This window comes from Xiphophorus maculatus, chromosome 12, assembly GCF_002775205.1.
Source record: "Xiphophorus maculatus strain JP 163 A chromosome 12, X_maculatus-5.0-male, whole genome shotgun sequence".
Taxonomy (NCBI): Eukaryota; Metazoa; Chordata; class Actinopteri; order Cyprinodontiformes; family Poeciliidae; genus Xiphophorus; species Xiphophorus maculatus.
The window spans coordinates 19,478,187-19,499,439 of record NC_036454.1 but is presented as its reverse complement, the minus strand read 5'-3'; the positions used below and the strand labels follow the sequence as shown (position 1 = coordinate 19,499,439).

At 37.1% G+C, this 21,253-nt stretch overlaps 1 protein-coding gene across 1 annotated transcript in view; it reads right to left on the bottom strand.

The window, feature by feature from the left end:
* The window catches only part of iqgap2 (IQ motif containing GTPase activating protein 2), a 36,547-nt gene extending 20,430 nt beyond the window's left edge, over positions 1 to 16,117 (bottom strand). Inside the window, exons 1-6 of the mRNA XM_014470607.2 lie at positions 15,775 to 16,117; positions 12,314 to 12,413; positions 4,407 to 4,563; positions 4,053 to 4,130; positions 2,915 to 2,991; positions 850 to 917 (exon numbers count right to left, since the gene is read on the bottom strand). Of these exons, the coding sequence (XP_014326093.1) occupies positions 850 to 917; positions 2,915 to 2,991; positions 4,053 to 4,130; positions 4,407 to 4,563; positions 12,314 to 12,413; positions 15,775 to 15,820 (526 nt within the window). The 5' untranslated portion in view covers positions 15,821 to 16,117. The remainder of the gene's footprint in view (positions 1 to 849; positions 918 to 2,914; positions 2,992 to 4,052; positions 4,131 to 4,406; positions 4,564 to 12,313; positions 12,414 to 15,774) is intronic.
* Positions 16,118 to 21,253: the final 5,136 nt, after the last annotated feature.

The following is a 21,253-nucleotide window of genomic DNA, read 5'->3' as shown; positions in this document are numbered from 1 at the left end:
TTCCTTTATAAGGGGAAAAAAATTAAACTGAGACAGTACGCATTATTTTCAAAATTGTTTCATTAAACTACCAGATACTTTCATTGGCCACTTTATTAGGCGAATTAATTGTAGCAGGTTGTTTTTAGAACTGTTTAAAGAGTTTATTACGAATTTTCAGAATAGGACACAGAGGAAAAAACCAAAGTCATTTGTCATTGAGAAATTTTCTAAGTTAAGTACAGCCAATAGAAACAAGCTGTTTAAATAGGTGTACCCTCTCACAGAAAGTATGCTTGAAAGCACTCGTGATTTATGTTTTTAAAATAAATTTCAAAACAAAGAAAACTAGATCAAAAAGACCATTGTCCTCTTGCATGGTAACAGTTTATGATGGCTTCTGTTAGGGGTGAGAATTTATCGTATTGTTTATTGTAATAAAAATCATGATAAGAATTTAGACTCATCGTTTTCACAATACATTCCAATTGATGTTTAAAAATCCCCAAAACTCTCTGTATTATTGGTATAGTTTCAGTATTTTTCCACTGTTTAGTCAATGAGGGCATCATTACGTATCAATAAATGTGAAAATATGAGCCGTTTAATGAAACAAATCAGACTTCTTTATGTGACTGTTGTCCTGAAGAAACTTATTACAAATGGATGTTTCAAACCAGTATTTGTGTTTGTGGGCCTATAATTGTTATGTAATGCAGTCACAGCAACACAGTTACCTAAAAAGGTAGTAATAAATAGTTCACTTTTGTCATCAAGGACATTGTATTTTACAAAATGATACTTCTGTTGTCTTAGTGTTTTTAAAAAATATATATTTTATATGCCGTTTATGTTTTCAACAGCTCTTACCTGTAAAGGCGACTTTCCCCAGCAGATCCTGGATCTGTGGTGCAATCCCCAGTTTGTACAAGTACAAGCTGAGACAAATCGTGACAAACATAAAACACTTGGGTTAAAAGCAATCAGAAGCCTCAACAATAAGGAGTACTGACACAAAGTTAAACAATTATTTTTCTCTCATGCTTGTTGCTACTGAGGTCCACCTGCCTTACACCACTGGAGGGTAGCATTGGATCGTGTTACACAGTGCACTACCTGAAGACAGCCAGCAGACTCGATACAAAGCTGTGAAATCAACAGGCAGGTGACTGGAAACTGCATTAAACTTTCATCTTCTCTCAGGTATCTGATAAGTGGTGATGAATTATAGATATTTGTGGAGGTTTGGCATCAGGACAGCTCTAAGCAGAGGAGTTGTAGGTCAGCAGCTTGTAACTATTCTGCCCTTTGATCACTTTGTGTGTGTCTGAGTAAACATACGCTGTACTCTGTCCTTGGAACACGGGGGGGTGGAGGTTCAAACACCCATTTAAAATTTGCTTATACAAAGGGTAGTGTTTTGACACACAGGCAGCTGATTTAGGTTCAGATATCGGTACTAACAGCTGACTCGAGGTAATGAAGGCAGCTCTAAAACTTACCTGACAGGGGTTGGAGTGACTGCCTCTCCCCAGACAAACAATTTATTATTTTAGGGTTCGTTTGTTTTTTTTCATTTTCCATTAGTGCCCAGAGTAGAGGTTCAAAATGCACAATGTTTCTCAAGTGAATTTTAGTTTCACTTCAGTTTTTAACAGCAGTCCACGTGTGAAACGCCTACTGCTTTTACTTTGTCTCCCTGCTTTGCAGGACTTTAGTTGGACATGCAGGAAGGAAGTGCACGTGTGTGAATATGGAGGGAAGGAAACCAATTCTCCCAGGACCTGACCGAAGCACTACAACACAGAAAACAATCCAGGCAGCTCACAAACCCACTCCCTAAAACTCAAATTGGATGAGCACATGGATAAAGACTAAAATAGATCCTGTAAGTAATTTGGTTTTCACAAATCAAAAGTAAGTGGCTCACATAAGGACAAATTTGCTTACAACAGTAAGAATTATTTTTAATCTTGAACACATTTCTAAGCACCAAAAAGGAAACCAAGTAATGAAACTATAAGAACAAGAATTGTTCTGCAGCTTAAACAATAAACTGCTTAAATTTAAATTTATAAAGAATAAAGTATTTTTTAAATCAGCTGGAAGATTTAATTTATTGTTCATAATGTTTAACACAGAAAGTGACCTGACTGTGAAACAGAAAATTGTATTACAAATTAACCCTATTTCCATATGATGTCATGTATGAGTTGTATCCACTTGCCACAAACTGTAAAAGGTCTGTTGGACAGGAAGTGCACCCATTGCGTTATCAGAGCAGAAATACAGTTTTTTTCAGTTTCTGTTTCATATCCCTTCCCAGCACCATTTCTTCTTTTCAAATAACATTGAACAGGCTGTATTTCTGTAGGTCCTGCAGGGTGCTTATTAGGTCTGTATTTTTAAACTGTATCTTTATTTACTTATGGGTTACCTTACTGTTTATCTTTACATGGGTAAAGGTATTTCTAACTAATCTCAACTCCTGATCCATGATTCCATCAGACTTTACACTACAGTCTGATCCTTATGTCTACACACCCCCAGTGAACCAATTTGCAGAAGGTTTTGCCTAATTTTGTAGGTCCTCATTGCAAAACTTTATCCTAGGCCATTTTGTGAGTTGTATTTAAAGCAAAAACAAAAACTCAGTATTGAAACATGGCTACACTTAAATTCCTTGGCTCTGTTTTTATGGATGGAAAAATCTTTTCATGACGGCCCAAAATATTTTTTTTCACAGCAACAAAAGTGTAAAGGTAACATAATCTTATTTAGACCAAGTGTCACTGCCAAAAATATAAAAAGAAAACAGCTGCATAAAATAGACTACTTTTTATTTGCATCTACTCGGTAACTAATTTCCATTTTATCTGAAAGAACAAAGAAATGCATAAAAAGTGTAAAGAAAAAGAATCTGTTTCAGTCTTACCTCAGTGCATGTATGCAGTACACCACCTTGGGCATGTTTTTGCGGTCATACACATCTGTGGTTTCTGGATAGAATATCTGAAATAAGAAACCATAATTGGTACTATAAATTAATATGCTGCCACAGGGGAACTATGTTCATCTTTCCAGTAAGAACAGAACAACAAATGTTCCAGTAGGTTTTGAAGACCTAAATTAGCTAATCTTTAAATAATAAGGTAAAAGTACAAGAATAACAAATACAAGATCTCCAACATGGGAATTCTCAGATACAATATTCAGGAAGGAGACGGGTCATCATGCTGTTTTTCTGTCTCAGATTCCATCCATCTATTATCTTCTGCTTAAGCAGGGGTCAGGTCGAGGGGGCAGCAGCCTAAGTAAAGCAGCCCTAACTTCTCTCCCAAGCCACTTGGGCCAGTTCTTCTGGGAAAATCTCAAGGTGCTCCCAGTCCCTCCAACTGGTCCTGAGTTTTCCTCAAGGTGAGACATGTCCAGAACACATCACCAGGGAGGCGTCTGTACGTTATGGGCCCAGGGCTGTCATAATTTGATCAAAAAATCAGATTAGAACTATTTCTTTCTTTTTTTTACCACAACAGCCATTTGGTGGATTTTCTTGAAACACATTGGGTTGATCCAATGAAATTTCATCTCCATCAGTGTTTCTTCCACTTTCAAGATAGGAATTGTGACACTGTAGCCAACTCTCCTAAGATGAAAGTCTCTGAGTAGACAAAGAGTGTATACATTTTTTAACATGGTTACTCTCTTCCTTGAAGACTGCTACACTTTATTTTGATCTTTAAACAACACAACGTGCAGGTATGTTCTGCAGATATGGACCTTTGCATATCGTAAGTACTCATGGTGGGCCATAAAGTCCAGCTCTGCTCATGACCATAGGTGAGGGCAGGAATGTGGATCAACTGGTAGGTAAATCGAGAGCTTCATGTTTCACCTTAGCTCTCTCTTCAAAACGACAGACTGGTACAGTCCTTGCATCACGGCACACACTGCATCAACCCGTCTATAAATCTACTGCTCCAATTTTCTCAAATTTTTTAACAAAACTAACTCGATCTTCTTGAAAGCCTATGTTCACATAAATGCTTATTAAAAAGAAACCAGCTTCTTACCTTAGGAAGGCCCACTGACTCCATGGCTCTGAGCCACTGCACTGTGTTGTCAGTGTGTCTGAAATGTAGCCCTTTGCTCTGAGGACAAAAAAAAATAACAGTGAAGAACTAGAAATAAAGCATGTGCTCAATTAGTCTTCAATCTGAGACAGCTAAAAGCAATAGCCTATTAGATGATGTAAAAGTTATGCCAGAATACACTCAACGTGCAAGTAAAAAATGTAAAAGTTCCCAGCATAAAAGCTGCATGTTTCAGTTTGGCTGAATCCTGTCAGGAAGTGTAAAACGATTGTGAAACCAAGCAGTCTATAATCTGATTAGATGAAGCAGATTAAGAGAAGTTGAAAGATTTACCTTATAACGAGCCTGATCTCTGTCGTAGATCTTTTTTGCAGAGACCAGTTTAGGGGCAAAAAAATTAGCAAGTTTTCCTAAATAAACTCCATTCCTGAGTCCCTCCTCCAGTTCGGTGGTGGGGGGCAAGCCCTCATCTAAACAGGCCTCCATCCACCTGCAGAGAAAAACACCAATGCAAAAGGTTTTAAGAGACCCAAGCAAATTCAGCGTAAACCTGCTTTGAACTAATTACTGTAAACTCTCGACATGAAAAACGACAGTATCATAAAATAATTCATCCACAGGATAAGAAAAGCCCAGTTAGTTTATGTAAAACAGGTACATAACTTTCCTGAAGAATTCGCTCACCTTGAACATTTTCAAAGTCACAGTGTGTTTTATTTAGATTTAATGTGACACACTATAACAATATCCCCATATATATCCCCAAAGAACTTTTAGCTGAAATTTCAAAAGAAGTGGTTTTGCACATATTGACAAATCAGATAAATAAATAAAAAATTCCACTTACGGGAAATTAAGTGGAAAAAAAACTTATATTCCACTTAAGTGGAAAAACTTTTTCCCCCCCTAGAAACACTCGAGTAGGAGAAAAATGTGAAAACTAAAATTTCTTTTTTTCCTGTGCTCTTCACAGTTAAGTATAACTTTGTTTTTCTTTTCTCATGAAATTCAACTAAATACACTGAAGTTTGTAGTTGTAATGTATCAAAATATGGAAGTGTTCAAATTGATGTGAACTTTTTTACTTCTTTCCAAGCAGTGCTTCAGCTACTATTCTGTTTTTACACAACCATCTGAAATCCATACATTCCAGCTCACAGACACTTGGCGGCTGAATGCCTCCATGTCGTCAACGAGTCAATATTGAATTTTCCTGCACCTGCTGCCCTGTATGTTCCAACAAAACTGGAATATTTTTTGCTATGTGGATCCATAACTAAATCACAAAATATATCTAAAATCTGATGGTAACATAATGTCAAAGAAATTGTGCAGAGCCAAATAAATTCTAAATCAAAATACAAACAAATGTTTGTACAATTTCTTAAGTTTGTCCTTTGAATTGCACAAGTAAAAAAAACAAAAAACTACCTAGAACGTATATTAAAAGGTCATTTCCAGATCTGCAAGAGCCATAATGATTCATTCTCTGTAAAATTAAACACTGTGTTGAACCACTAGTGTAGAGGAAAAGGGCATTGTTACAGACAACACCCACACAGAGTCCTGCATGCTTTGGAAAGGAGGCTGCAGACACTTTTACAGTCACTCCTTTGAGCTCTCTGCATTTGATAGAGACAAAAATGCAAAAAGTGAATTTTATTTTATTATTACAAAATGATCCACAACATTTGTTCAAACTGAAAACTAAATGTTGAGCAGATTTACCAGAGCTTTGTGGTTGCTTCTGTCACTTAAAATTGATGCAATTTCCTTTTAACAGCTGCTTTATGGACACAGTCTCTGCCAGATTATCTCCAGTGAAATCAGTAGGGGAAAAAAAAAATTATTCCAAAAACTAGTGAATGATTTGTGAGCATGGTGAATCATTGTGGTACAAGCATGTTACACGTTATCCTTCAGCTCGGAAGTGATGTCATTATTTATTACAATGCTTTTACCTCAATCCTAATAACTTTAACACTAAATCTTACCAAGGGATTACTTTGCTGCTCATGACCCCGAGGCTGCAAGGACACAGCAGTTCATGGTGACTTAACTTGCTTATGTTGCATTTATGGGTTTAATTCTTGCCAGATAATCAAACCTCCCTTCACTTTTAGCCATCTCTCCCACATGCATGCAGAGCACCTTGTTTAGATTCATTAAGGCTGTGCAGGTGCTCAGAGGCAGTTTACCAGACTATGTCAGCATTTTAAGGTGCACGGTGTACTTTCAAATCAAAGTCAATGAAGTATGTGTATCAGGCTCCCCAAGGAATAATGTGTTCAAATAGCCTGATGGTAATAACCAATGGTTCAGATGACTCAAAGCACAATTGAACTACACACTGAAATGGAAAGTCTGCTTTTGTCTTCTACACCCAACATGAATGTTTTTATATTAGTAACCTACCATGAAATATATTCAGCAATTACCTTTACTTTCCGACTCCTGTCATAGGCTAATATTTGGAAAGGAAAAGGTGACTGAAGAGTTCACAATTTTGGCTCCCATTTAAATTCTCACAAGATGTTTCATCATAATAAATTTCCTTTCAAAACTATTCAACCCTTTTGAAATCTTTCAACTTGTGGTGACATTACAGCCACAATTTCCTATGCGTCTTATTGGGATTTTGAGCAACAAACCAACACAAGACAGTCATTATGAGGTGGGAGGAAATGGATGATGATGGTTTTTAAAGCTTTTTACAAGCAAAACTCTTAAAAATGTACTATGTATTTCTGCTTAGTCCGTCTGATGGAATACTTTGCTGTTCCTGATTTTATTGCAATTATCACTACATGTCTATTTGGGTGTGTCTCTATAAAAAAAAAATTTTTTTAAAGTTATAATAATAATCAACTGGAATGAACCCAAAGTCGAATTTCCTACCAGGAAAGTGGGAGCACTCCACGTACCTAAAGAATGTGCCTAAAATTCCAGTAACAGGTACTGGAACTTGTGGTTGCAATATGAAAAATCTCATTGAATATGAATACTTTTGAAAGGCACAGTTCATATACAGTACATCTGATATTGTTCAACATTCACACAACACTGATGCAAACAAGAACCGTATTTTCCGGACTATAAAGCGCACCTCACTATTAGCCGCATCCACAAACTTTAAAAATAAAAAAAAAACTGGAAACGTACATATATAAGCCGCACAGGGTCATAAGCCGCTAGCATCTCCACCGCTCTCGGTTTTTCACAAGGACGCAGCAGAGGGCTGTGTCCTTAATAAATCTGCTATTAAGGACGCAGCCCTCCGTCTCCAATGCCGAACCACGGATTCGTTCACGCCGAGCTTACGTGCAGCAGCTATCGATCTGTACTGCCAGATCGATAGCCTTTAATTTAAAAGCGACATCACATGAACTTCTTCGTGTTGTTATCTTGATGAGGGGGTATGAGTTTGAAAACATTTCTCCGTCGTGCCTGCTGCTAGCATGTGCTTAAATGAAAGTTAGCGTTTTCTTCTTTGACTTCCAATTTTGACTTCCAATGATTCACTTCCTGCAAAAGCGCCCCCTGGCGGTTGAAGAAAAATCCACAGAAAAGCCACACTGGGCTAAAAGCCGCATGGTTCAAAGCGTGGGGAAAAAGTAGCGGCTTATAGTCCGAAAAATATGGTATCTATGGTGCAACTAATATACAAACACATAGAAGCAGTATATTCACAGCCAATGTAATCAAAGCAGAGATGCAACCCAGTTCATAATGAGGTTAGGGTGCAAAGCATCACGTTAACAAAGGTTCATTTTCATATTAAAAACATGGAGTACCAAGTAAGAACTCTAAAAGCATAAAAGAATGATGAGATGTAATAAGCAGCAGCTAATTCAAACATATAGTCTGATTTTATCTTCTACAGAAGACAAATTTAATAAAATAAATAATGTTGATGATAGGCAAAAACGCAAAGAAAAAAAGGAGCTGACTGAAGCTTGACAGTACATCCTAGGAACATGCTGCATGGGTTAAACATTTATCCAGTTAAACTTCACTTCCTGTACTTAAAACAAAGAATGACTTGTCTCCTGAAGCAGGACAGGCTTGTTGTTGTGTTCACAACAGTCCCAAAAAGCAGGCCTTCCTGTCATTGTCTAAGCTGCGACCCAAAGTGGAAAACAAAACACCACCTTCTGGAGAGCCCAGGTATTTCCAAATGTTGACACCTTATTAGTAAATGACTCTCGTTTGCTTTCAGCAGCAGTATTTTTGTTCACAGAGGGAAATCTGCGAAAGCTTGCGTCACATAGCTTCATCATGCTGGTCATGAGTTGTGTGTACGCCTTGGGGTGATGCATCTGAAGACCTTGTATCAAGTGACAATATTAATTTGCTGTTTTATCTGCCTTTCAGATAAATTTCCCAGACTGAAGTATTAAAAAGGATAAACTGTTTATGAAAGTCTTTCCTTCTGCACATGAACCAAGCATAGCCTGAATGGTTGAGGCAAGATCAGAACAAAGTTCAGAGGACCCACCATGTCCAGTAAATAAAGGCAAAACTTACTTTTGACCAGTTACAGAAGCCTATATGGCACCTAAATAAAAGAGCAAGTAATCCAACATCCTGACAAAAAAGAGCCCAATTGTTGAAAATATGGATCACAACTTCCTGAAAGAACTTCCAAAATAAAATCAGCAGGGTAAAAAGAGGAATCTTTGAATAAAAGTGTCAGATAATACAGAGCAAAAAAACAACTAAATGCATAAGCTCAACCAAATCCATCAGGCAGACTGTACTTGTGCAGTATCCCTGATCCAAACCATGATTCCAACATGTGAGGATCATGAGAAATACTCAACACATGTTGTAAAGTGGGCATGTCTTTAAGATGACATGGGTGGTTCTGTATGATCCAAGTCATAAAGGTTCCCAGCCAACAAAACATGCTACGAACGTAAATCATCTCTTGTTTACTCTCCAGTGAGGGTACAAAGTCTCTTGTTAGAAACCAGAGCATGTGTGGTCCTTAGGAGGGTGTGTCTTTAAACTAACAACTCTTCAATGAAGTTATAGATCTAAGACATTAAACAATAAAAGTAATCTTCTAACAAAGATCAGAACAACCTTAATATGCAACTTTGTGTTCTCCTACGCATTCTTACGACAAAGTAGCCACCAATAAGAACAACCAGCTCTACAACCTTCTCGCCTGTCCAGATTGTTTGAAAATAAAAACATCCCATTCATCTTGGAGCAGGTTCCTGACATTTCAAATGTTTGCAAAATCCAGCCGATGATTTTCTTGGAATACTAAGTTACACATAATTGTCCTGACCATGCAAAGAAAAGTTATCAAACGTAATAACTTTAAAATAAATGGTTGTGGCAACTAGGCTAATATCCAGTCTCTGCTGGCTTTGTCTGTAGCTGACTGATTAACAGTGTTATTCCTGCACACAGAGAACTTCACAAGTTTGGCACCAAATACAGAAGTTGTTTTTAAAATGATTTTGTTTATATCTAAAACTTCAATCTACTTAAAACCCAATTCTACTTTTTAAACTTGTCTGAACTAATTCCGACCCTAGACCCAGTAAATATGGTGTACAGAGATTTTAGCGGTTTCTTGATACTTTTTGATCAATGAGCAGTCAAACAACCATCTAATTAGAATTAAAAACTAAAAGATATGGAATTTTTACACAAGGTTATTTATGTGAGATAGGAACGCAGTTCAAAACGGTCAGGAAAATGGAGGTTATTATGACTTCTGTTAAAGATCTCAGCTGAATCATTCATCACTTAAATGAAATTCTCAATCTCAAAAATTTTTTAATACTTGCAAAATGTACATACACATTCTGTGATGCAACAGTGACCTTAGTCTGACTCAACAACTTCAAAAGTAGCAGCCCAAGATGGAATTGGTAAGACAAAAACTTCAGTGAATGTGTTTCAAACATCTGCTGTGTATCAGAGTTAGTTTGGCACCAAATACCTTCTCAGTACTGAACTAATCAAGCAGAATGATTGTTGCTCGATCCTGAAATTATAGCTGCATAATGAAGCCACTAGTTACAGGAAAATTAACAAGTCATGTTTGTATTTTTACATGCATTACAGATGCTATATTACAGCAGAAAGCATAGAAAGACATATTTCAAACACTTTTATGAATAGCTTTTACTGAAAAATTCCAATCTGCTAAATGTTGGTTTTGGCACTTCTCTGATCAGTGCATCTCTGTGTTTTGAGTTTAATCTTCTCATTTGCTTCATTAATTAGTCTTCATCAAACATCAGATTGTTCCACATGTTCCTAACAGAGCATTTCACTCTCAGACAGGAGGTTTACTGATGGTTCCCATCAGGTTCCTCTCCTGTGGAACCAGCTCCTAGTTTTAGTCTGAGAAGCAGACACTCCATATATCTTTCAGACTAGACTTAAAGCATTTCTTTTTGTTAAAGTTTTTGGTTAGAGTAGCTTTAGCTTCTCTGTTGTTTTTCCTACTCTTCTCCATTTGTGCAGTGATTGCTAACAATAACTTTATATTCTCTCTGTGTTTTTCTCTCCATGGAAGCGACAGCAGGCAGAGTGTTTCTGAATGTATTTGTCACCTTAGGGCACCAATAATCTAGTAGGACAGTACAAGATTTGGACAACACTAAGCTTATGGTTTTGGCCTCTTTATCTTAGGAGAGACTATTAATGTTGGGTTAAAAAACTGTAAATACGATGAACCGTCTTTCCTAAGATGTCTTATTTACAGTTACTCTCCTCGTGACAACAAAACAGAAATCAAGAAATAAAATCCCTTGAAGAATTTAATTGGTCAGCAGAAGCGACTAACAAAATTGCTGTTCCAACCATAAATCTTACTTTAGAGGACAGACTTGCGAGCGCAGAGCTTAATCCCCTGTTCCCTGTGGTTGAGGGCTGTTTTAATCCCAATTCAACTTGGCACGCATTAAAGAGAACAAGGTCCACTCTACAATTTATAAAGATGCCAGAAAGTCAGTGCAGTTGAGATTAAATTCGAGAAGCAGGTGAATGAAAGTGACACCACTGATTGTGGTCTCTTTGGTTAGCCTTGGTATTTCATCAGACAGCTTTCCGTTTTGAGCAATTCTGTTACAGCTCACCCAGTAAACAATAAAAAGTGTCATAATCTATAATGGAAGTCTGAATCTGCTCAGTTTATCTCTTGTAAACCGTCACTTTCAAGTGACATAAGCAGATTATCCAGGTTAGCCAGACTGCCCAGGGTGTCAATGTGCATTCAGATGTCTGTGAGCAAATGTAGAGAGAAAGAAGTCGCCACTAGACAGCAAAGAGATGCAATGCAGCTGAGGGGGGATCTGTCTAAAAGGGAGTGTCATGATGGCAGAAGAGGCACAAGCAGACTGCCTGTTTCTTCCTGTGCAGTAGGATGCTTTTGAATAGAAGGCAGGAAGTGGTTTTGTTTAAACTTTGTTCAGGCGTCCCTGTAAGACTCACAAGACTTATGCTGACTTGAAATCGGAGAGGCATGCCCAATTCTTAAAAAAAAAATAAAACTCAAAGTTTGTGATGTAATCAGTGCTGCTGTTACAGTTTGACAACTTTTTCTATCAGGTTTACACCTCACTGACTTCACTATTGTGCTCCTGAAAGCTTGCAGCTCTAAATTTTGAATGGACATACAGATTTTAAAATAAACACCAAAAAAAGACAACTTTTATTCCCAACTGTCTGACATTAAACCAGACTACACTTTTTCTGATTTAGGTCTGTGAGGATTATTATTACAATTTCCTAAATCCTGGGATAAAGAAGGAATGTTTTGAAAACATTTCATTTTCTTAAAATTCAAAAAGATACATACTGTACATATTGAGTATTTGGTAGGATTTAATTTTAAACTGAATGACTTGAGTCAAATGTTTTTGCATAGTTTCATATGCTTCCAACAATAGTTTTCTTTAATTTTAGGCTATTCCTCCAGACAGACCTGACGTAGATGAGTCAGGTTTGTAGGCCGCCTCGCTCCCACACGTCTTTTTAGATCTGTCCACAAAGGAATCGTGATTGGCCGACATAGGTTTTTGCTTTGCTCTACACTGAAAACCTTTCTTAAATGAATCAAGTCTGGACGACATTATTTTATAGAAACAAATATCTCTGCTACATTGTTTTAAAAAGACGTGCGGACTGGGCCTCACACAGATCTGTTGAACTTTCAGGCATCTAAAAACTGTAGCCAAGGATGAACCAGGGCAAAAGGGATTACGTCATACCGTTTGGCCTCCTCTAGGTGACACAAGTACTCATAGGCAATGTTTTGTCGCCTCCTCTCATCCATCTGCTCTGCTGACAGCCTCTCATCATCCTCAATCGCTGGAAAAAAACAAGCAGACAAAAAAAAAAATTACTGTCCTATTCTTTGGCAGGTCAGCTTTATTTGTTTCACATTCACACTATAATACATCACAACTAGATTTTTAACAATAATCTGAAAACCTACAAACAATTTCAATTGATATATTGTTGCTTTTAGCAGCTTTTTGTAAAACTGCAGTCAAACAATAAAACAAGTTTAATACTGAAATTGTCAGGGCTTGCCTAAGACGTTTTGGAGCTTTAGCTAATTTTAATTTGGGGCCCCCCCCATACCAACATGTTAACACCAGATATTTTATCATTCCTTCGCTATGATGTGTATAATGTACCTACTATTATTAGTGTTGTTTGTAATTAGCTTATATCATACTGGTGTTACTATGGATGTTTATTTTAACCTTACAATAGAAGCAAGCAAGCAAGCAAAGATGCTCTAATTAATTAATTTTGAAATGCACAGTGGTAATTAAGTGTGGCATATTCATTTAAATATTTTGAATGACATCTGCTGACAAACACTTTTGTTGGTAAATTTGGAACAGATGTGTAAAATGTGAATACCTTAATGCATCACTACAAAATAAAATCAAAAGATGCTCTTGGGGGGCCTGATAGTGTTGGGGCCTAAGCAGCCCTTCAACTTGCATTATCTTGGCCCGGCTCTGGAAATAATGATTGAATCACAAATTCCTTTTGCATGTCAGCTTCAGTCAGAAATTTATTGATGCTCCATTTTTGTTGTTTAGTTGATCACTAAAACTGCTTGGTTTTAGTGATCAACCAGATCACTAAAACTATGGAAGCATTTCTCTGTAAAAGTGGGTTTGAAGCTTTAAATTAGAAGCTGCAATGAAAAACTGTGTGCCAAATAGTTATAGCATGGGTAGGAACCTAGGGTGCCTAGTGACTTCTGCTGGGAGTTGACTGACACCTGCAGCTTAATGAGATCCCCTCCTCCCCCCTACGCACTTTACCTCAACTCTAATCCAATTAAATCCTTTTACTTCTGACTGAGCGCACATACAATCTCAGATCCAGGGACTAAGAGTAGGAAAAGGGTTTTCTTAGTCTGCCAATAAAGGACTTCACACAAACCAACCCAGCTGTAAGCTCCTTTAAGAGAAGCAAATCTGGAAAAAAAAAGTATTGAAAAATATCTTTTCTGCTTTCTGCTCATACACAAATAGAGGTAGGTCAGTATAGCAGTCAAGGCACGCATGAAGACTGGCTGCTCTGCTCAGCTAATTTGAGCATACTACTATGGCAAAAGTATTCATACACTTAAATTGTGCCATATTTATAACAATCAGCCTCAAATGTATGTCAGTTCACTTAAAATACTGGGCGCGTTAACCAGTAAACAGCAACCACTTCATGGCAACTCACAGTTCATATGGAATAATCAGCTGAAACAAAAACCTGTTGTTTTTGTGTCTGCTAGATCCAACATTTGGGCTTCTGTGCAAAAGAATGCGTGTCAGGAAACTAAACTTCACATCATCGTCTGGCCACACCATGCTAAAGATGACCCATGAAGGCAACATCATGCTGTGGAGATACTTCTATCGAGTAGGTATATGAATGGTTGATGGGAAGAACATGGAGCTAGATGCACTGCAGTCCTGAAAGAAAGCCTGTTTAAAGGCAGTCAAAGGCTTTAGACCTGGGTGCAGATTCATGGCCTACCAAGAAAACTATAAAAATAAAACGGGAACAAAAAGAGAATAGTTTAGATTTGGAACCTGTAACCTATGGCTCCAAACTCTTTAGATATCTATCCAATTACAACATGGAAGGATCAATAATTTTACATAAAGACAAACTTTAAGAGGTTTTCTATGGAATATTTTCATAATGACATGATTGGTAAAAGAAATATTTTTCCATCCGGTTCTTTGATGTGTATGAAGAACACTCAATTTCTGTGACAATACTCCAAAATATACAGCATCTATTTCAAAAATTGGTAATTGGTTTACCTCAACAACAACAAAAACTATAAATGAAAATAAAATAAATAAAATTGAGCAGATGATGCATTTTATATTACATTCTTGCTTTACATTTTGATCTGGTATGTGGTTGTTACATCTTTAACTATGAAGTGGAAATTAAAACATTCTCAAAGCTGAGAAAGTAAACTAAACTCTGCTTGAGGTCAGTCTGAATCTTTTAAACCTCTCTAGGTTCACGCTGTAAAATTCTGGTAGCCACCTGCAGAGTCATCCATTTGCCAAGTCTTAGCAGAGGCTTGACATACAATCCTCACGTGTTAGGAAAGACACAAGCCACGCATGTGCAGGGCTGCCTCCGCCACTTGGCTGAAAAGTCCAACACGGAAATCAACATATTATTTGCCTGTGCTAGCCAACCCAGCTGTGCAGATGACATGGGTGAAAAGAAATGTGTGTGAGCGCTCACTGCTGAGGCAGTGGCAGCAGCCATTATAAACAGCCTAAAGTGACTCAGTCACACACTTCCTGGAAGAGCCTCACTGCACCGAGTGTTATATTTAACTATCAGGATGGGTTCAATGCTTTTGTATGTCAAAGGATCACAGGGGGATGTCAATATGACTAATGCTTTTTTTTTGGCTGCAGTGGGTTCCCTTTGATCATTTTTTCCCCTCTTTTTTCCTGGAAAAGATAGGGATGCTGAAAAGAAACTCATAAACTACAGGTTATGACATCACCATATACAGGAGTGACTTGTCCCACAATAATGCTGTAAAGTTAAAACACATGACAGAGGTAACTTTGGTTTGTTTGTGTTTTTTGCCCATTTTTTTCTGAAAATGTAAAATGCAACCAACTCTGTGTCAAAGATTCCCGTCAGGGGGAAAAAATATTGATGGTCATTGATCAGTGTCACAATGCTGTACTTTGCTGCTTTCAAAACAATCGTATCAGTTAACCTGCATTCTTCAGAGTCAGCTGCAAGAATGACTCTCAAGAATCATTCAATAAAGCAGCAGAAGTCTAAAGTTAATGGTTAACCTATGAGAAAAAGCCTGCTGTGTGGAAATGCTGATTTATTGGGTGTTGTCACATGCCAAATGCACAGGTAAAAATGATGGTGGTGCATTCAGGGACACCATGTGGGAAGAAGAGAAATTAAATGTCAAATGTTATATCGTTTTTATCGCAAATAATTAGTTTCTTCATATGTTTTCCTATTAAATAAAAGCTAATGAGAGAAGTATTGTAAAAGCATCCAGCTGCTAAGTGCCACCAGGCGTAGGTGAACCACCTGCTGCTCATCATATCCCTCTATCATTAGCCTGCATTTATGCCTCATTGTAAAGTCGCCAGTCAACGCGTTTCAACGCCAAAAACCCGATAGAAAATATGCAACTTACTTCCATAGCGTGGCCTCTGCAACATTGTGGTTTCTTCATGGTACATCCTGCCTCGCTTCCTCCACTCGTAAACTCGTCTGAACTGGAAACAACTTCAGCCAAGAAGCTAACGTTTCAGCCAGACAACCAGCAGCAGCCGCGCCTCTCTCAGGATGTACTGATGAGATGAATCAGAAGCTGCTGGGACGGCGGAGCGTGGACGGGAATGCGCCGAGAACAAGACTAAAAAGTTTCATAAAGTGCCCGCTACGACCTCCTGTGGTTAAGCCCCCATGGTTTGCACTACTTTTGTCTGAGTTCTGACCAAAGTGCTCCTGGTTGCGTTATCTGTCCTCCACTACGAGCTGACATGAGATGATTGACGGGACAGTCAATGCAGATTTAGCACCTTTGCAACACCTGGTGGCCGAAAGGTGTGATAACACTTTAAGGAATGAAACTCCAGGCAGGAATCATTACAATCTCGCTCAAGATTGATTTTTTTTCTTTTTGTTTTTAATCAGCTGTTGGGTTGAAAAAAAAGTCGTTCTAAATGTGGTTGTATTTCTTACAAAAAATACAAATATGTTTGTATTTTCCAATCCATGAACTAATCATGGATTAGTTCATCATGGGTGATGAACATGACTAGTTCCTCGCCCATGATGCACTGATAATGGGTGATGACTGGTTCATCACCCATGAACTAATCTGAAAAATATTACTAATACAAAAAATATTGTTATGTTCACAATAATTGTAAGTTATAGTCTAACAATAAAAGCATGTTTGTTTATTTTAACAGTTGCACCTGTTCATATTAATGACTTCCCAGTGGATCAGATGCTAAATTTGTACATGTTTCTGAAAACCATAATATGAGAACCAGTATGCATTTTGGGATCAGTGCTCTTTGTAATTAATTGAATACATTTCTGATAAACATATACAAATAGAGCATATTTATATGGTCAGTAGCCTAAGTATCTAATAATGAAAAACCTTATATTGCATTTAGCAGCACTTACTTTTGACTTCAGAGGAACACCTAAAATATAATGTGATATATAAAGGAATAAACTCAATGACAAGGTAAAATGCAAAACTGGCAGAACATCAAGAAAAGGTTTGGGACAAGAATTGATTTTTAAAAGGGCCTGTATAGTGAAGTTCTTTATGGTAGATGTTATTGATATTGTGTCTATGACTTGTGTTGTTGTGTTTCACAAAGTCTGACAACCTTGAAGTCAGCAACACAAAATATACAACGAGAGCACAAACCTAATGAAGGTTTTGCAGAACTGGAGCCTTCATGAGCTGAAACCCCATTTAAAGCCACATACACAGCAAACATGCGAAAAAGGGTTTTCTGGTCAGTTTTGCATACAGTTTTTCAGACATGCTTCGGCCAAACTGTTTGAGTTTGTTGAGGAAAAATGTGAATGTATCTCTCTTGTAAATTGTGTTGATCCATTTTTTTAAGGTAGTCAAATGTATGTGGAGAATTAAGCTGTCAATAATATTGCAAAAACAGCCAGAGGATGACTGAGATGTGTGTTCAAGGTTGAGATTATGCAACCTTTAGAGATTATCAAAAGGAGAAACTTTTAATTAGTTTCCTGCAACACTATATGTTGCAGGAAACTAATTGCACATCATCATGTACACCATTCCCACCAAAGCACATGGTGGTGGTAGCATCATGCTATGGTGATGCATTTTTTTTGTTTTGTTTTTTTATCAGAAGCTAGTAAGAATTGATGGAGCTAAATACAAGTTAATTTTAAAAAAAATTGTAAGATGCCTAAAATGACTTTAGTTGAGGCTGAGTTTGACCTTAGGACAACAATCCTAAACATAAACCAACTGAGAATTTGTTCCTGCTCTGTGACTAAATGTGACTGAGCTCAAGCTATTTTAAAAGGAAAAATTTAGAAAATTTCAGTCTCGAAGTTTTCAAAAGTGGTAAAGTTATACATAAGACTTGCAGCTGGGAATGAAGCTGAATTCAAGATTCAAGAGTTATGCACTTTACCTGTATTTACAAGACAATGCAAGGGATTTGTTTCTAAACAGTGCACATAAATGGAATACATTGAATATATTTCTGGGTGTAGTATATGAATCCTGCTGCAATTAACTGTATTTAATTACTCAACTTTTATCCAGTAGGTGGCAGCATAATTCAAGCTTAATGGACACTACTACAGAAAATGTAACACTTTAAAACGTCTCATCATTCTGTCATCTGGCAGTTCACATATAAAAGTTCTTAATTTAATGTATGAGTTTGATATAACTTTCAGATCTGAATGCTTATTTTAAAATCAGGTTTTTATGAGGAAGTCTTTCAACAAACCTCGCTCAAGTTTCAGTTTTTAAAAAAATTTGAGGAAGGTTTTCTACATGTTTGCATGTGCAAAACCAATCAGTAGTTGAAAGAAGGAACTGTATTAGTCAGTTATATTGTGTGTTTTCTGCAAACTACAAACAGAACTCCATATTGGTGAAAAATGTAAGTGGCTAATATCAAAACAAATATTATGTCATCATATGATTTACCAAGTTAAGGCAGTAAAATGAAAGCACAACATGGTTTGGAAGAGAACATAACTTTTATTATACTGCATATGTTCAAAAGCAGCCCAGACAGCAGACTCTGTCTTTCCAGTGTCTCATATCGTACACAGCGAGTTATTTGGCAAATGTTTATTCACATTTTTTTTTTACACTTTTAAACACCTGAACACACATCTCAGTCATCCTCTGGCTGCCTTTGCAATATTATTGACGGCTTAATTCTCCACATACGTTCAACTACCTTCAAAAAAATTAATGGACCAACACAACTTACAAGAGAGATACATTCACATTTTTCCTCAACAAACTCAAAATGTTGCCATCACTTTCTGCCAGGAAAATTTACAGCAACATCACAAAGGTAAAAAGAAATGAACCCTGGAGTTGGTCCTACGAACATGCAAGTTTGTTCACGCACACACAGAGTAATAGCAGGTGAAAGCCTAAGACACACACACACATATTGATGTACAACAGAGATACAGGACAATAAAGGGACTATTACCAGGAGAAAAATGAATCAGAAGAAGCTTGCACACATTTAACTCAGAAATTCACATATATTAGCTTTGATATGTACAGAATATTTACATTCATTCATCCACATAGACACACACACACACAAACACACAGTTTGCTCAGTTTCTGTCTTTCTTACAATACAGTCATATATGTACACACACACACGAATACAGTACATGTAGCTTTTATACCAAATCCTTCAGTCCTGACAGGTAATAGATCATTTGTCTCAAACCATCCCATCCGCCTGATCTGCCACTGAGCCTTTAATATATCCACAACCAGGCAGATCGCTCTGTCTCACACTTATGCTACAGATAGCAGTCAGCAGTGCTGGGTATTAATGATTGCATTGTATTTATATTTTTGTTGACTACAATGCTCTTGGTTCAGGAATAATTAAACCAAGAGTTCAACAGCGATTGGCTGAGCAACAGCACAATACTTCAGTATATATTTTCAACCCATTTTACAAAATAGAGATAAATGTGAAGGTTGCACAAACAGTAGTGAGGCCTGAGGGGAGTTTTTTTTTTTTTAAGTGGCCCTATGTAAGAAGGCTTCAGTGAAGAGTATTCTACAACTACAGTCAACCTACCACAAAGACAAAGAAATGTGGGGAAATAGAGTAATACAGAAAACAGAGTTCACAGGCACAAACTAAACAAACAAGAATGAAAGAAAAGAATGAGAATATCAGTTTACCCCTACAAACAGAAGGAGAAACAGTGTGTGAGAAAATACAATTTTGGAGTTATGAAACTATGGAAATAGCAACATGACCTTAACGTAGCCTAAAGTTACCTCTGTTCATATTTTCTCTTCAACAGTGTATTGGAGGTCTCAGAATTGAGGAAACAGAACAAAATATTGTAACATAATGAGTTTTACAAGTGTGTCACTTTTTTAAAAGCACATTATAGGAAACTGTCACAACAATCTACTTGAAATTAACAACTTTTGTTTTGAAATTGCAAACATACACATAACACACACAGTACCTTGTGAAAATATTCATCCTTGCAATATTTGTACATTTGTTACATCAAAAACACAAACCTCATTGGATTGTATTGGGATTTTATGTGATAAACCAACTTAAAGTCTTGAATATTTGAAGTGGAGGAGAAATCATTATGAGTTTTCACAATGTTTTTACAAATAATATTTTGAAGTGTGCCATACTTTTGTATTCAGCCCCTTTTACTCTGGTACCAATAAATCACAGTTAAACCCACGCCCTTAAGAAGTCACCTGAATTTGGCAATTTGAAATTAGTCAAGTTGTGTGTGTAATTTAGGATGTTTTCTCACCTGTAATTTTCATATTTTTATTCCAAATTCATCGACTTTATTTGTAATTATTTTGTGGTTTAGTTTCTTTTTTCACACCATCAAAGCAAAACAAAAATTGTCGTTACAAACTAGGCAAAAATGTTGAGTCTGTTTATACCTATTCTTAAATGTATTTTAAGAATACATCCTTAAAGTTGAATGGGGGTCTATGCTCTATGAAAAACAGCAGACTGGCATTTTGCTTGTAGTGAATGCTTAGGTATGAGGGGCCGTTTAGGACAAAATTTACGTTTTGTCTCTCACACACTACCAAAAAGTCTCGCATACTCCAAAAAAGTAGCCACGCACACTCCAAAAAATTACGTTTTGTCTCTCACACACTACCAAAAAGTCTCGCATACTCCAAAAAAATAGCCACGCACACTCCAAAAAATTACGTTTTGTCTCTCACACACTACCAAAAAGTCTCGCATACTCCAAAAAAGTAGCCACGCACACTCCAAAAAATTACGTTTTGTCTCACACACACTACCAAAAACTCACGCATACTCAAAAAATAGCCTCGCATACTCAAAAAATTACGTTTTGTCTCTCACACACTACCAAAAACTCACACATACTCAAAAAAATAGCCACGCACACTCAAAAATTACTCACGCACATTCAAAAAATACTCAAATTGCGTATACACACACTACTAAAATGTCACACACACACACACAAACGTTAACTTTCTCGCTCACATACACTACTATCAGCTCGCTCACATACACTGTACTAACAGCTCGCACATTCACAAACGTTAACTTTCTCGCTCACATACAGACGTTTATCTCTCACATACACAAGACTAAAGTTGAACACACACACAGTACTAAGACTCGTTTTATGAATGTGTGAGAGCCAGACTCTTTTTGAATGTGTGAGAGCCAGACTCTTTTTGAATGTGTGAGAGCGAGACTTTTTTTGAATGTGTGAGAGTTGTCACGGAAGAGGCGGGGCATAATTTTTGGATCAAACTGCGCATGCGTAGATCCTAAACTATAAGTTTCGATTGTTGACTCACTGTATGTTCTATTACTTAGTATATTTGTGCTTTTAAA